At 33.4% G+C, this 17,891-nt stretch overlaps 1 protein-coding gene across 1 annotated transcript in view; it reads right to left on the minus strand.

Annotated features, from left to right (window-relative positions):
* LOC149543417 (putative envelope ADP,ATP carrier protein, chloroplastic) overlaps positions 1-13,977 on the minus strand; it is a 150,700-nt gene extending 136,723 nt beyond the window's left edge. Inside the window, exons 1-4 of the mRNA XM_089798208.1 lie at positions 13,312-13,977; positions 11,517-11,573; positions 10,168-10,230; positions 9,973-10,029 (exon numbers count right to left, since the gene is read on the minus strand). Of these exons, the coding sequence (XP_089654334.1) occupies positions 9,973-10,029; positions 10,168-10,230; positions 11,517-11,573; positions 13,312-13,749 (615 nt within the window). The 5' untranslated portion in view covers positions 13,750-13,977. The remainder of the gene's footprint in view (positions 1-9,972; positions 10,030-10,167; positions 10,231-11,516; positions 11,574-13,311) is intronic.
* Between the last annotated feature and the right edge of the window lie 3,914 nt (positions 13,978-17,891).

Consider the following 17,891-nt stretch of genomic DNA (forward strand, 5'->3'; position numbering starts at 1 on the left):
CATATTAGAATTTTGCAAAAACTTTACATGGTATTAGAGCTCTGGTAGTCGAACCTAGGCTCTACAAATTAAATAATCAGACTTGATATATATCTAGCATCATTCTCCTATCTTTAATGGCATACACTATCAGACCCGATGATAGGTTTGATGAGAAAGAACACTTTGATGCTTGGAAATTCAGAATCATGATGATTCTTGAAAAAAATGATGTAAAACAATTTGTTGATTCAGCATCCAGACAACCTCTTGTTGCATCTCATAAAACTATCTAGAGTAAAGGTAACAGGAAAGCCATAGAGATCATATTAGATGAAGTGAAAAATGAAATAGTACCCATGCTGACGAAACATCAAGCAGCAATTGATATGATGAATGCATTATTAAATGCATATGAGGTTAACAATGCAACTAGAGTTCTCGCACTAAAAAGGCAACTAAATCATATAGAAATAAAGAAGGGAGAATCGATGAATTCTTACTTCTTAAGTGTTGCTAGTCTAAGAGATGAACTTGCAAGTATAGGAACCATCATTAATGACACAGAACTAACACTGTTGGCTATAGATGAATTGCTAAATTCATGAGAAACATTCGCACAAGGAGTAGGTGCCGGAGACAAACTTATTGACTTCAATTGACATAAGGGAGATTGTGTTACATCCCAATTTTTTACCTAATTTAAAATATAGCCGTTGAGGTTCACCGGAAGTCAGTTGACAGTTAATCTTGTTATAATCCTATGAAATGGTAAGATGGTTAGTCGTTATAATACCAAAATGAAGATAACAAGCTAGTTGATCATTTGTCACGAATTCATGGAATTGAGAAGATGGTTAACCGTTATGATTGATTATGATTAAATAATTTATTATAATAATATGATTTAACTGTGGAAAACTTCCTTGCAAGAAACACGTCGAAAGGGTGGAAGCATTGTCAGAAAAGAATTAGACACACGAGCATCACCATCACTGAACAGATGGGTTGAGAACCTAGCGACTTGAAACAAGATACATCTGTGGGACCCACATGAGCTATTTAAATAAATAAATTGAGAAACATAAAATAATTGAGTTAAAATATAATACATAATTTTAGATATTGTTTATTTATTTTTTATCTTATCATTATAATAAACACTTACATACGAACACATAAATATAAAAATGAAATGGCACCAATAAATTATAATAATATAGTCTAATGATGTCACCTCATCAATAGATTTATGTGAATGTATATAAGAACGTATTATAATTATAATAATAAAATAAAGTTTATAACTTTTCAATTCCTTATTTCTTTTCCCTCTTTATTTCTCTCCTTTTCAAAATCGAATTAATAATTGGAATTCGAATGGATTTCTTTCTTTTGAAACCGATGGAAGCCGAGAAGTCACGGCTTGTTCCATTTATGTGAACCCAAAATGGAGTTGAATTCATTCTTTTCCCACTCAACCATGATTTTTACTATCTCTGCCCCTTATTATATTATAAGGAATCGAGATAGGAGTAGAGGGTATTCGTTTTTCTTAGAACCCGACTTCCTCTTATTAGTCTCGGCAATAATCTTTTAATCGATAGGAGCCAAGAAATCACAAGTTGTTCATGAAAGCCGTAAGGAGAGAGGGAACCATTATTCCGTAACATCTGATTTCCTGTTGCAATGATTTACACCCTTACCAATAGATACTTCCGCCTTTATTACACCAATCTATGAGCTAAGAGTTCCCTCTAATTATCAGATTTAAACGTCCAAAGCAAGCAGCAGCTTTGCCATTTATATCAGCCATCGAGAAATAGGCCATCTGCAATTGATACGTCTGTTATATCTGCTATTAGATTATTACTCTGCAAATAACGTCTAAACAAACTGGAGAGGACAAATTTGAGTTCGGGATAATCAGATCAATGCCAAATACACATCAAGTCATGCTATTTCAATATCATTTTATAACAGCTAGTTAGGCTCACAAGATTCTTTCTTTCCAAATTTATTCCAAGTTACATCATGAGTTTGCTGCATATTTCATGTCCTTTGTTATCAATCTTCTTCTTTAGACTTTCATAATTAATTAGATAAAATCCTTATGGAAGCGTTTTTCCAATTGCAATAAAATTCGGAACGAAACATACTACCAATGATACTTTTCAAGTAGTCTCAGAAACGTAATCTTTCTGGTCATAGTTGTGATAAGCATACTAAGCAATGAATCTATGCAGCAAGTTTCAGTATTTATCATAATGATATCTTGTTGAATTTACAGATTGAACTTCTTTATTTTAGCTTTGTTCATGGCAAGTGAGAACCAAGTAACCAATATAGATCCATAAATCATTACGCCACCGAGTATTAGAATTAAACAATCAATTCTAAAACCTTTAAAGAACATTATCAGGTTATCACAGATTGTGAAATGTTGGATGCATGTAATCTTCTAGTATAATTGACAGAACCGGTTGTTCTGAGAATTCCGAACACTTGGGATTCACCCGGCTGTGTAACCAAGGAAAAGGGTGAAGAGGTGAGAGAAAGGAATCTGTAATAACATGAAAACAATATCAGTTGTGAAAAAACAAAGTTTATCATTTTTAATATGAATTATTAAATATCTCATGCATGATCCTGTTATTGTAATCTTCTGTTGTCAAGTCGAGTGGTGTAGATACCAGGATTGCTTGGTAGATGACAGATCTTCTAAGTCCAATTCCAAGCAGGGAGGGCCTTTCTCATTAGCAATTGTGTGGGAAATAATAATGGTCCGAATTTGGGTGGTTAAGCCCCTGACAATGTTTCACCTCTCCCCAAGTTGTTAGACATACAACAGATATAGATAAGCTATACATTCAATTATTTGTCAAAAACAAGTATTATCACTTTTATAATGTATATGCAAGAAGGTAAGATTAATTGAGTTATTTCATTGTTACAGTCATTTTACACCTAGATGCGAGAGATAGATTTATGGATTGCTTTTCATTTGTATGAATATCGAATATGAGCATATTTCTAATCTTGAGTTATTGCCATAGTTAAGTAATCAGAAGGAAAGAAATGATACACTGGTATCTGAATCCCTAATTGATTCAGTAGTAGATGGAACCCTAAATGATACAATGGTATCAGAAGCCCTAATTGAATTAGTGGTAACAAAAGCCCTAATTGATACAGTGGTAACTGAAGCTCTAAATGATCCAATGGTAATCGATGCCCTAATTGCTACAGTGGTATGTGATGCCCTAATTTTATAGTGGTAATCAATGATAATCATCATTAGATTTTGCTACAACGGTATTGGAAGGAATTTTGTTATTTGATATTGTTATAATGGTATTTGTGGACTAACCTAGGTAGTTGCAGAAGCATCCCTACAATGATTTATTGATTCATATTCCAAGGTACGTGGATATTATTTTCTATATTAAATTCATTGATGGTGTTTTAAGTTCTTAGTTGAGAAATTTTGTTTAACAGTTTTTAACTGTCCATCCCTTTCACATGATAATGACTAATATAACTGTCTTCCTTTGAAATTGAAGTAATATGAATATGTTAGTTGTTAATTTAGACCCGAGAAAACAGGTTGTTATAGATTATCTTTAGGAAGAATCCAAAAAACTTAAGAAAGGGGGAAGTTGAAAACTGAAAATGAAGAACTTCATGTTCTTAACACAAATTCCTATAAAGGCAAGAAGAAGCACTTCAAGAAGAAAAAGGGTAATCAAAACAATGACAAACCTAAGAAAGATCTATCCAAAATAAAATGCTTCCGATGCAAAAAATTTGGACACTCAAATCTAATTTCCCTGAGAATTCTAAACAGCAAGTGAATTGTACAAACATTACAAGGGAAGAAGATAACTATGATCCTAAGAATCGTGTATTGTATTCCGCACTATCAAATGAAGTCTCAAGTAAGGCATGGGTGATTGATAGTGGATCATCCGGACATATTATAGGATACTGAGAAGCACTAGACTCTATATCAGAAAAAGTTAATGGCAAAGTCACCATCGGTGATAATTCAACACATTTCGTCAAAAGAATTAGAAATTGCACCTTGAAATTAAAGTCAGGTAGTTCTCTTCTAGGAATAAAAAGGAATCTAATCACGGTTACAGCACTCAAAGATGATGGACATAATGTTGCATTTATGGACGGTAAAGTAATAACTTGGGCTAAGAACTTCTCATTTAAGAAAGAAAAATTGATTAGTCAAAGAAAGGGGTGCTTGTATGAATTAAATTCAGAACCTAGTCGACCCATTCAAGCCTTAATTCATGAAGCTGTTGATATAAACGAAATATGACACAGAAGATTAGGACATCTAAATTTCAAAACCTTATCTACTACAAAACTTTATCTACTATGGAGAATATGGTTACTAGCTAACCTAAGTTAAATAAAGATCATTCAAGCATATAAAAGGATGTGCTCTAGGTAAGAACACCAAAAATCCATTTCATGATAACACTAGAAAAACTAAGAATGTTTTGGAATTAATCCACTCAGATTTATGTGGACCTATGTTTGTTCCTTTTCTTGGAGGATTCTGGTACTATATATTTTTTATAAATGACTTCTCTAGGAAAACTTAAATTTACTTCTTAAAATGTAAAGAATCAAAAGAAATCCTTAAGAAATTTAAAGAATTTAAAATCTTAACTGAAAACTTATTAGAACATAAAATTTAAACTCTTAGGACTGATAATGGACGGGAACACACCTTAGATTTGTTTAAAGAGTTTTGTAAAGAAACAAGAATTAAGAGGGAGTATACTGTTCTTTATAACCCACAACAAAACGGGGTAACAGAAAGGAAGAATAGGACAATTATAGAAGCTGCAATAGCTATGATATTTGATCAAAATCTAGAATATTATCTTTGGGCAGAAGCCTCTTGTACTGCTGTCTATATTCAAAATAGAAGTCCTCACTCCTACCTTAGAGATAAAACTCCTGAAGAGGTTTTTACTAAGATTAAACCTAATATAAGTCATCTTAGGATTTTTGGGTGTCCAGTATATATACATGTTCCGAAAGAAAAGAGGACTAAGTTAGAACTTTCCAGGAAGAAATGTATTTTTGTTGGGTATAGTGAAACATCTAAAGCATATAAGATTTTCATACGTGGTCAAAAAAATATTGAACTTAGTAGGGATGTAATTTTTGAGGAAGATTTAGCATTCAAAAGGGCCCTAAGTTCTTAAGAACCCTCTCCCTTACCTAGTTCTGAAGGAAATACTAAAGAACATTGAAGAAATTGAAGATGAAATTCAAAACCTCAATCTTGAAGAAACCAAAAATTCTAAGAAAAGACCACTTTGGGCCACAAAGTCAATAGAGGAAGCACAAAACTTTGCTGCACCATTTGTAACCTCTAAAGAAAGTAAAAGACCCAAAAGATTTTCTAGTCATGCAGCAAACATGAGTGATTTGTCTAAATCAGAACCAACCAATGTTTTAGATGCTATTAAACATACAGCCTGGAAGGATGCCATCACGGAAGAATACCAATCCAATATGAAGAATGATGTTTGGGAAATTGTTCCAAGACCTAAAGGAAATATGTTGTTTCTTCCAAGCAGATATTTAAAATCAAGCATGTTGCTGACAGTAGCATTGAAAAATATAAAGCCAGATTCGTAGCCAGGGGATTCTCTCAAAAAGAGGGGATTGATTATGAAGAAACCTTTGCTCCTGTTGCCAGATACACCTTCGTAAGAGCAGTCCTAGCTATTGCAACATCGAAGGAATGGAAAGTACATCAAATGAAAGTAAAAACAACATTTCTGAATGGAAAGATTACAGAAGAGGTATATTTGGAAAAACCTAAAGGATTTGAAACTCGTGATCCTAAAGTTTTTGTATGCAGGCTCAAGAAAGCTCTCTATGGGCTTAAACAGGCTCCAAGGGCTTGGTATGAAAGAATTGGTAAGTATCTCACCAGCTTCGGATTCTCAAAAAATGAAGCCGATCCAAATTTATATTATAAATGGGATAAAGAAGATATGGTAATTTTGATACTGTATGTTGATGATTTACTAATAACAGGTGATGATCATCTCATAGATCAATGCAAGAAAGATATAATAAGAGAATTTGAGATGAAAGATTTGGGACTCCTTCATTACTTCTTAGGACTAGAAGTACCGTAGAATTCTGACAGCATTCTACTTAATCAAGGGAAGTATACATTAGATATCTTGAAGAGATTTGGAATGTGGAACTGCAAGTCTATGTCTTCTCCAATGGAGACTAAACTACATAAACTTAAAGAAGTAGCAACAGAATCACCTTCCATATATTCTACTCTCTACAGATAGATGATTGTGTCCCTTATGTACTTGGTAAATACAAGACCTGATATTTGCTATGTTGATAACATCTTAAGTCAGTTTATGTGTGAGCCAAAGGAGATTCACCTAGTTGTAATCAAACACGTTATGAGATACTTACAAGGCACTCTTAACCTTGGACTCAAATATGAGAAAGTTGACTTGGATTTACATAGATTCACAAACTCATATTAGGGTGGAATTGTTAAGGATAGAAGAAGTATTTCAGGATGTTTCAGTTTAGGATCAGCAATGATATCATGGATATGCAAAAAACAGTCTTCAATAGCACAAAGTTCCATAGAAGCTGAATACATTGTAGCAGCGATGGCCTCTCGGGAAGCAGTTTGGCTTAGAAAGTTACTTGTGGGATTATTTGGTCAAGCCATGAATCTTACGATTATTCGTAGTGATAATCAAAGTTCCACCAAGCTTTCTGTGAATCCATTTTTCCATGATAGGTCCAAGCATATCGAAATTGCTTACCATTATGTAAGAGATATGGTAGACAGGAATACTATAAAATTAGAATACATTTGCACTGCAAATTAGACAGCAGATATTCTCACCAAACCTCTCTCTCGAGTGAAGATAGATCACTTCAAGAAAAGACTTGATATGGTTGAATTGTAATTCATTTGTATTCTTTAAATTATTAATAAAATAATTTTATTGTCAGGCTATTGACTATTATGGGCTCCACCATTTGTATTCATTATTTCAGAGGTGACAATTTCTGAGATAATGAACACTTGTATGAAGGACATTATGAGAGATGACGATCTCTTAGATAATGTGCTAAATAGTAGAGTTCTACTGTAAGATCTAGATGAGTTCAAGATCACATTGTGAAATAGACATTGTTATGCCTATAAATCACAATTTGGATAAAGGAAGAATTTTATTATTCTCTGGAGTCTATCTTGTGTTCTGGTATATCTTAACTCAAGATCATGTTGTGATATAGGAATACCAGTACCTATGAGTCACAATTTGGATAAATGAAGAATTTTATTATTCTTCAGATTTATCCTGCATATTGTATTCTTTGCAGTACTATTATCACTAGTATCAATGATATGTCATATCATAGGTTTAGTAATATGACATTGTATCATGTGTTCAATGATACCAAATGCTAAAAAGATTTAGATAGATATAGAGTATCAACCATTGCTTGTTCATCTTGATTGATGTTGCTAGATATGATATCTTTCAGTATGATTATCAAGTTAAGAGGGAGTGTTAATTCCGTAACTTTCAATCATGTTGATCTAATTACAGATCGTACTAATATGATCTTGCATTAAATTGATCTGAAGTCATTGTCTTATCCTCTTAATAAGATCGGTGCTTATCTTGAAGTACTAGTTTAAGGACTAACTAATCACCTTGGTTAATTTAGGTACTAAACTAATTATTGCATGGAAAGTTGTCGACTTTAAGAGATGAGTAAAAGCAAACTTTGGAAGGGACATGACCTTTGTAAGGACATGCCCCTTGATCTCTATATTTAATTAGAGTGTGGTTGAAGTTTAAGGACACACAAGAAACAATGAGTCTGTTGCTTCATCAATACTGCCCTAAGACGATTTGTAGAAGTGAAAAACATTTTCAGAATTATATCTCTCCATTCATTCAAGACTATATATTGAAGATTATCTACAGCAAGCATAAAGAAGATACAATCTATGTCTGATTCATATCAGAATTTTGCAGAAACTTTACAGTGGCTTGGCTTGGAAGGGCCTTATCTTCTCCACAATTCAGTAAGCTACAGGTTGGTCTTCATTTGGCTCATGTTGAACTTCGTTTGGGCTTAGTTTTGTGTACTTACTATTTGTGTTAAGTTGGGTGTTGATAGAGATGGACCCTTTCTATTTTTTTAAAGTGCATTTGGTCACATGGAGAGATAATAGGTATGACTCCTATTTCAGATGGCATATTTAAATGATGAGTATTTTGGAAGTTATTATATTTTTAGTGGCCAAATTATTATTTATTTATCAAATGGCTTATTATAAAGTTATAATTTAACTTTATAATTTCACTTAAGTTGAGAGTTGAGTTATCATTGAAAAGAGTCATTTATTAATTAGATAAGCCAAGTCAAGTGAAAGAATCTAATGGAAGCTTCTAATTAATGTTGTGTGATGAAACTTCTTGAGTGAAGTTACATTTTGGCAACAAAAAGGGCATATGGAGGTTATAAATACAAGCCCATTTGTTGAGAAAAGCATGCTTGAATATTTATTTTCTTTTGTTGCCTTTGTGGCTTTTCTAAGTTATGATTTTTGTTCAGTATTAGGGTCTGATTTCTAAGTTGTTCCATTGGATCTACAGCTGAAGTATTGTAGATTCAAATCTAAGATTTTGTTCTGAGTTGGCATTGGCAATTGTGCTGAGATATACAATTGGCCATTTCTCCTACTGTTTTACTGTAGCTAAGAAGAATTCTGTGTTGAAGAATTTCACTGGCATTGGGAAAAATTATTAAATTTGTACCTACACTTTATGTTCGAAGGGATTGGCTGATTATTGCATTTTCAGATTTGCAGAATTGGGAGGCTGCAATTCATTTGGCTGTGCTAAGATTAGAATTTGAAGAGATTGGCATCCATCCTGGCATTACATCCAAGCTGCATTGATCACGAAGTTGTTATGTGCATCTATCCATCTCCAGTTCATTTGCTTGAGTTTCTAGTTCACTTGCCAAGTGTTTGATGAATTGTCAAACATCTAAATAATTGATGTATTTTGAAGTTATGATCAGCTAGGGTTATTACAATGAGATAACCATTGGATCCTCAAATTGCAGCTTTGACAACTTTTGTCATTTCTTGACATGGTAACTTCCTAGACTTCTAAAACTTTTCCAATATGCCAAATTAGGCTTACAAATATGAAAAACATCAAAAGTACTCCATTTCCACATTTTGGAGCCTTTGACCATAGTTTGACCAACTATATTCTAATTGGATACAATAAGCAATCTGCCAGTAAGCCTTACAAATCGATTGAACAACATTTAGTAATGGTCCACAATTCCTACACATGCCTAATCCATCGCACTGAGGATTTGTGTGTGCTTTTGCACCACATTACAATACCTGATTCCAGACATGTGCACATTACATAATCTAATCCACAATGGTCATTGATCATCCAGACACAAGAACAGATTCATGCTGACACTATTAATACGCTCAAAATTATTTCTACTAAGATGATAAAGGGAATAATATTGTTTTGTGGACCTATTGTGGAAGAAGTCATTTCCAAAATAGACACAACTAGCATAGATCCATGGCATTTTTATGCATTTGAGGTGTATAGAATGAAAAATTTTGCAATGGCCATCATACATTGTAATATTCAGTCATGGTAATTTATACTTTCATATTCTCTTCAAAAAATAGAAAGACACATTATGATGCAAACAATAACATAGATAACATAAGGTTACACTAAAACTAAATGGCTCATGAGCATTCCCATTGGAAGTGAAGTACAAATAAGTTGTTCATTAGATTTATACAAACCATTCCTAGTGTACTCAAGATGCCATTTCATATATATTCAAATTCTTTAGTAATTTTTCCAGGACAAGGGTATCCAATGCAACAAATACCTTGTAAAATTCGTAGGCAAACAATTGCACAGCACTATATGGAATCACACGTATCACCTGACATAATGAAAAATCACCAACACACAGCACCAAGATTAAGTTTGCAGTTTTTATATGCTTCCACTTATAATCCACAAAAAGGAAAAATCCAAACATAATAAAGTTACGCGTGATTGGCTTTTAAATTTAATATACCTGAGGCAGATTTCCTTTCCAGTAACCTTTCAATCCTTCTTCACTTCCAATCTTTCTGATAGCCTGGAACCCAAACATATAACATCTATTTTACATTAACAATTTTAAAAAAATAATCCATGGGGTATAAAATAACATCATAGCAAGGAAAAATCCAGAGTACTTGTTAACTGGTTCAGTAATCACTTAATATATTTTTGCATTTCCTCCAATTGTAACACAGGAATAGCAGTTCTATAGGATATTCCGTCCCATGAGTACTTCCTGTTTCTGCAGTATTTCTCAATTGTCTTCATATTCCATTTATATATGGCATCCCATTTTTGCTCCATGAAATTATTTTGTTTACTTTTCTAAAGAATTTGTGGACATTTGATTTATACTATTCGTATAAAATATACATATTTTATTAACAGAAGCAACAAGATAAGGACCATAACAAATAGCAAAAGATCAGAAAAAAAATGGAAGATTAAACATATCTAGAAGCCAAAACAGCCTATCAGGCCAGTAATGTAAGCATGACAAACAAGATTCGGTGCTTCAAGAAAGGCCTACATTAGCAAAAACTATCATCCACAAACATTTCAGTACAAATAGGCATTTTTCGACTTAGTATTTAAAGAGACATAGCTCATGTAAGTAATTACTAATTTGGAATCCAATGAAGACTATGTAACAATTAGTTAATATCAAAAGAACAAGTACTGTCGTATATGTATCTAACTGGTATAGAAAGTGAAAATTCAAAATTCAAATGATAAAATAAGCAAGTTGGGCAAAAATGATAGTATTCCTCCAAAATGTTATTTTATTTTCCATGTTTCTGTTATAAAGTGTCGTCCCCATATACATTTTAGTTCTCACTAATGGAGCTTCCCTGATATTTCCAAGGAATACAGTGCTATCAATGCTTTGATAATATATCTAAGATGGATTCTAAGGGACCTCCACATTAAAGCATAGACAGGCCATCATAGTGCCTAAAATCTTTCTTGCAATTAGTAGATTTTTCTTTAGTTTCACCACAATACAGTACGTAGAAATTAAACACGAATATTTTAACAAGGTTATAGATGGTTTAGCAATTCTTGGTTTGTTTAAAAAACCCAAAATAAAACATCAGTACAAATATAAGCAACTGAAGTATAAGAAAACCATTATAAATTAATTATAAAAGCACAATGTAGATTCAACAACCAGAAAATGCTGTCATGATATAAAATTTGGCATACCTAGCAGCAAATATTAATTATTGAACGTCGCACACTGGGAACTAACATGGAATATTAGATAAAGATATGGAATGAAAATTACAGCAGAACAAGAAGCCATCACAGTGCATTCACCTCAATGAAACCAATCCCCTTCTGTACACTCTCCTGTGTTGCTCTTATTCCATGCGTCTGAAATGAAATAATAAACAAATTAATGAATTGAATATAAATTGCCCAATCTCAAAATACAGCCACATAAAAGAATGCTAGATTCGTATTGAGGTTATACATTCATGTGCAGACAGTAAACCATCAGATTCATGAATAAGTCTGAGAAAAAAGATTAATAATCAGATTGCAGGAGCCAAGTGAAAGAGAACTCGAACATTGTTACATCAATCGGAGGAAAACAACAAACACATGACGATAAGTAAAATTGTAACGGACTGTGTGGATAGATCTAAAGAAAATGTGTATGTCTTCTACCCATAAATTGTACATGGTACAATCAGTATGAAAATGCCGCCAAAAGTTTACACAATATAGGACATCCCCACCTGCACAATTGCAAATAAAAAGGTAAAAGCCTCCCATAAAGAAGAGGTTCAGTGGGGGCTTGCTAAAGTTTCAAAGCAAGTCTACAAAAAACTATTACGAGTCTTTTTCAAGCAAATATTCCCATAGTTTTTTATTCTTTTTTCATTAGAAATTTTAGGTGTAAATGAGGAATTTTAGATGACAAAATATAACAACTATATGCAAATAAATCATCCATATTTTTTCAATGCTTACGTTTCAAAAAGGACATAAATAGTCAAGTGCCTGTTGGTCTACTAGAAGGAATTTTTGACTCACAAAGAGCTCGCCAGGGATCAATTATTCCCCAGGATTCCAGGGTGGGGCCTAAAATAAGTGCACAGGACCGACACCATTAGGGGTGTGGCTGAATTCAAGTTCTGATCCACTTTGGCAGAACAGGTACCCCTCACTTCTTGGAAGTAAGCCAGACAGGATTGATTATTCATGCACTGAACACCAATTGATCCCAAAAAAAAGGTTTAAGATGTTTATGCTAAAACAAATAGACATTATATAATCTGCCACCAAAATTAAAGTTCTTGAGCTGTTAAGGGAATTTCAAGCCACCCCTCACCAACACCGGCTTTAAACTTGTAGCCACATGTGGGGGGCTACCATTTTATAGGAAAGGTCTATGTTAATCCTGTAGCTGCATTTTTGTCAATTCGATGGAACTGTTCTCAGAATATAAATCCAAGTACAAATCCCTTCCGTGGGACCACATCCTCAGAGTACGTTTCTCTCCATTAATGAAACAAATCCATTTACTAACTGTAGCCTTCTATGATTATGCTAGCTGAAATCTTTACTCGGCGACGCACAATGAAGAATTTAATGATATCCCTAAAGTCCGGGCTCGCCAATGTCGTTGTGCGTAGACCTAGAAGCTAAAGCAATAACGTACTGAGCCAACAAGTCTCCAAACCAATCATTGAGAACAGTAGAAATTAATTATAGTTAATAGAATTCAGTTAACATCGCAGCCATATAGTTTTGTGAGAATTTACTGTTGGGTATATTGAAACTGTAAGCCCGCAGGCAAGGGCACTGGCATTGGCCATGGCAACCTAGTTTGCTTCCAAAATTGTTCAACCTATGTGGCAATTTTAAAAACATATAAAACTACACCGAAATGACACTCAACTGCTAATGAGACCTTGACTCAATGTTGAGGTGTTATTAGGCATTACCTAGCATTGAGCCAGTTGAAGTCCATGCTTTATGATACAGTTACTCCAAATTTGTGTTTCTACAAGCTTCCAAAAAAGTACAAATTTTACAAACAGTAGAACTGAATCTTTCAACTATTTAAAAATTTAGTAATATATGTGCCCAACTTTCTACCCACCTGCATTAAAAGTTTGATTCTATCCAGCGGTGCAGTAACAGTCTTGGCGGCAGCACCAGCTGCTGCACCTGCAATAAATAGTGACGCATCTTTGGGTACAAATGCCAGTAATGCCAATGGATGTTTCATGAGTTGGTCAAATGTCGGCTTATGCAATCTGGCATCCTTCACATCTTTCACATCTGGTTTGCTCCTCGCAACGTTCATAGTTACTGATGGTTTGTCCTTTACAGAGACACTCTCAGACAATGAAGCCCAGCATGTCCTTCTTCCTTGACTTGACTTCCTTTCACTACCCACATGAATAAATTCCATTGCCTGGAAGTGATGAGTGCCTACCACGTCCCCGTTCCCATGATTCAATGTTTTGATTTCTCTAAATGTTAATTTAGCCCTGGTAGATGAAGCCTCATGAGCGTTATTGTGGCTCTCTTTCATTACACCCAAAACCAACAAAGCTTAAATTTCTTCCACGGCAAATAGCTTGCCGGAACCCAATAGAGAATTTACTGTCACAACAGCATTCAATTTTTATCATAACATGAATGAATGAAAAAAATATAGCAATGAAAACGTGGGGTATCTCCTACGGTATCTTGGAGTCCAACCCCAATTTAATTAACTTTGGTGAAGACGAAAAAGTAGACGCAGAATCCGAATCGTGTCAATCTGAATTTGAGCTCCCATTCTTGTTCATTCGCTACTGGGTAGACTTTCGTTAAACTCTCGTTGTCTTTCTCTTCATCTAACGTCCAAACGCTGAGCATCGTTATCTTTGGGAGATCCGCAACGTTGGATTGAACTGAAAATCCTCCCTAAATATCCATGTCCGGTGTCAATTACAGGGGCTTTAAAGGTTAAATCATGTAAGCCGACGAGAGCATCATTAGAAACAAACTATTAGACTTTCCTATTATTTGGCATTTTTGAATTAGCTGCCATCAAATCCTAGAGTGTATAAAACATTAATTGGGATGTAATGTTTTTATTCAAGAAACGTGTTAAAACAAAGTGCCGTATAATGGTTTAGTTAGTTTTTATAGTTTAATTTTAATTTAATGAATTTATAATAGTATATAGAATATTTTAACTAATAAAAATCTTATATATTTATAATTTTCTATTGCATCTATATCATATGGTACTAGTATAAATAAATTATTACATCAAAATAATACTAATCTTTTAATAATAATAATATATAATAATATTTTTTTAAGATTATATAACATAAATATAAATCATTATTTTTTAACATTTTTAAATTAAAAAAATTAATTCTAAAAAATATAATATTTAAAGTATAAACATCTAAACTAATTTATTAACAAATAAAAATATTAAATATTAATAAATCACATTATTAAAAATATAACTCTTATAAAGTATCATGTTTTACAATCTATGAAATCTGGTCCATCTCAAAATGATTCATCCAATCATACAAAAGTATTTTATAGAAATTATTAAGCTAAAAATCTTGCATCTAACTATGCATAAAGTATTGATTTTATAATTAAATTTAAAAATGATACATTCAAACTAGTAGAAACAATAAGTTTTAATCATGAGTTAACCATGAAATGCCAAAAGTATCACCATGGTATTTAGCCTTCAACAAGTGTGTGTGTGTGTGTGTGTGTGTGTGTAGAGAGAGAAAGAGAGAGAGAGAGAGAGAGTAAAGTCATGTTGTAGGTATCTAAATAGTATTAAGTTTAAATTATTGTTTGTATTCCATTTAAAAATAGTTTAGTTTTCTTATTAGATGATATTTATTTTATTAAATAAATGAATTTAGATTATTTTATAATCAAATAAAATATGTGTTTGATGTTATTATTATAATTCATTAAAGAATTTACACATGTTTCATTAAGGATGTAGGTTTTTTGGTGGAATTGAGGTTTCTTGAGTTTTCTTGTGAAATTTTTTGGATCTACAATCTGCTTGTCCTTTTAGAGATGTTTGAGTATCATGTCCAACCTTATCATTACTATTACCTCTCTCATTTTACCTAGATTGTGTCGTTTTGATTTGTTCTCAAACAAGAAAGTTATGTTTCCTTATAGTTGTATACTCTCTCATGGTTGTTCTCTTCAATGTAGCTCTTCATTCTTTCTGCATGCTATACAAGGTTTCCTTTGTTATAAGTGTTGTTGCTTTTGTAGTTGATGATCTATACTTTATCGGTAATTATAACCTTTGTCTAATCATTGTTATTGTCTTGATTGTAGTTTCAGATGTAATTTGATTATTTTCTTAATCAAACAAAAAAATAAGCATTGCATCAATCTAGGTTGCTTCACTGCAATAGAAATTGTAGATACTAGTCTCTATAATTTCTTCTCCCAAATACTAATTATCATGTAGAAGCCAAATGTAACAAATTTGGTTAAGTAGGATGTCATTGCCTTCTACTATAGTAAAAACATTTGGTTTTGTGGAATAATTTCTATTGAAGTTTAGATAAGGGAGATGTCTTGGTAGTGGATGATGTTCTAATAGTTGTGATAGCATATATTGATTTAACATCCTTGATATTTTTAATAAAATAACATTAATTAAATTGACCTTAAAGTTGTCAATGTTGATCATGCACGTTCTTAAATCATTGAGATGTATTCCTTAGATCTAAAAAATAACAAATCATGTGATGTCAAATCAACACACCAACAAAGCATGGCTTTGTACACAGCTACCAATCTCATTTTGGGGGCTTTTTTGGACACCTCAATAAAAATTGCTTTTAGGACTTCCTATGTTTTTGAGGCTAGGTACTCTTGCCTAGCTTATAAAGAAGAACATAGGGGCTTATTTCTTCGTTGTTGCATATCAATGGCCTCTTTCTTTCAACATAGGGTTTTTTGTCCTATATTTGCAGATGAGCATAGGGGCTTTTCTTTCTCCTCTTAAGAGATTCTTTTCCTTTCTTCCCTTTTGTTGATATCTTCCATGATTTTCCTCTTGGTTTGTGTTCCTCTAATGGTCACATTTTGTGGTGACTATTCCACTAGGGTTGTTGTATTATGAGGGGAAGTGTGTTGGTGGAGGGCGATTGTTCTTTGGTGCTAAGATTGGTGATATAAGAGCATCCTAGGTGTAAGGACAATCTTACATCAACCAGGAATATTATCTAGTTTTCAACATGTCTTGTATTTTGTCACCACAAAAATTAGGTAAAAGTACAAAACTTATATCAACCAAAAATATTATCTAGTTTTCAACATGTCCTACATTTTGTCACCATAAAACCCTTTTTGTTCAGCAGAATGGTAGAAGTTTTGGGCGAGAATTTGGTTGTAGTGGTTAACAATGGAATTGCATGGCATGTGGATGTGGATACTAGTAATGGAAATATTGAGAATGATACTTTGGGTAGAATCCAAGAACAGGAAGAAGACGAAGTTCTACTGGGATTTGGTTCAAGAAGGCATGAGGATATTGACTTTTTCAGTCTGATTCTCTAACCACTATTCTTGCCCCTCTAAGGGACCCACTCGAGAATACCTTAAAGTGGGGGCCTTCCTCTATGGTTTGTAAGGATATTGAGGGATCATGTGATGGGGAGCAAAAGAAGGAGACAGATGAAATTGGACAAAGAAAGTGGTCTTCTTTCTTTGGGAAAAGACTGGGAGGTAAGTCAACCTTTCCTCCTATTACTTCAAGTCATGTGGGGAAAAAGGTGAGTTCCAAATTTTTGTCCCAGACCTGATAGTTGATTTTTTTATGTCATCTATGGATTTAACCCTAGTTGGGAAATTTCTAGGGGGGCGACCAAAAATTGAAACCTTAAGAAATATGATTAAAAGGAAATGGGCCCTCCGAGGTCAGGTTGGCATTGCCTTAATGTCCAAAGGTCTTTTCTCCTTTTTATTCACTAGCAAGGAGGATTTGAATATGGTTTTATATGGTGGACCATGGTTATTTGGTGATAGTTCCCTAATGATCAAAAAATAGGAATCAAATATGGATCTCTCATATGCATTCTCTCACTACTCTTGTGTGGGTAAGACTTCTAGGTCTCCCTCTAGAGTTCTGGCATGAAGATATTTTTAAAGGGATAGCTGGATACTTTGGAGAGCTTGTTGCTATTGATAATATGACTAGGTTTAGATCTGAACTTTTGTTTGCTAGGATCTATGTTAAAGTTGTGCATCTAAAGGATCTTCCTCAGAAGGTGGAGATTAACTCAAAATTGGGGAAATGGGCAAAAGTGATTTTTTTTAAGATCTCCCTGATGTGTGTTTTGTCTATAAGAAAATGGGTCATTGGGCAAAAAATTATCCTCTAAAACTAAAACTAACAAAAAGGTTATGGAAAACTAAAGTTATGACTACAAAAAGAAGGCTCCAAAAAGGTTATGGAAACCTAAAGTTTTAACTACAGAATCTTCACCTAAAGGGAAACAAACAAAAGAAATCCTTAGTTCTCAATCTAAAGATAAAAAGAGGGGGGAGCAAAATGATGAAGCAAATAAGATAATGAATGAAAAGGTTATTCTTTTATCCTCCGCACAGGAAAAGGAGGAATCAGAAAGGATGTAGAATAGATGTTTATTTATCAGAATAATGATGACAAAA

This window comes from Cupressus sempervirens, chromosome 8 (assembly GCF_028749045.1).
Source record: "Cupressus sempervirens isolate cs-2001-9-10 chromosome 8, ASM2874904v1, whole genome shotgun sequence".
NCBI classification, from domain to species: domain Eukaryota; kingdom Viridiplantae; phylum Streptophyta; class Pinopsida; order Cupressales; family Cupressaceae; genus Cupressus; species Cupressus sempervirens.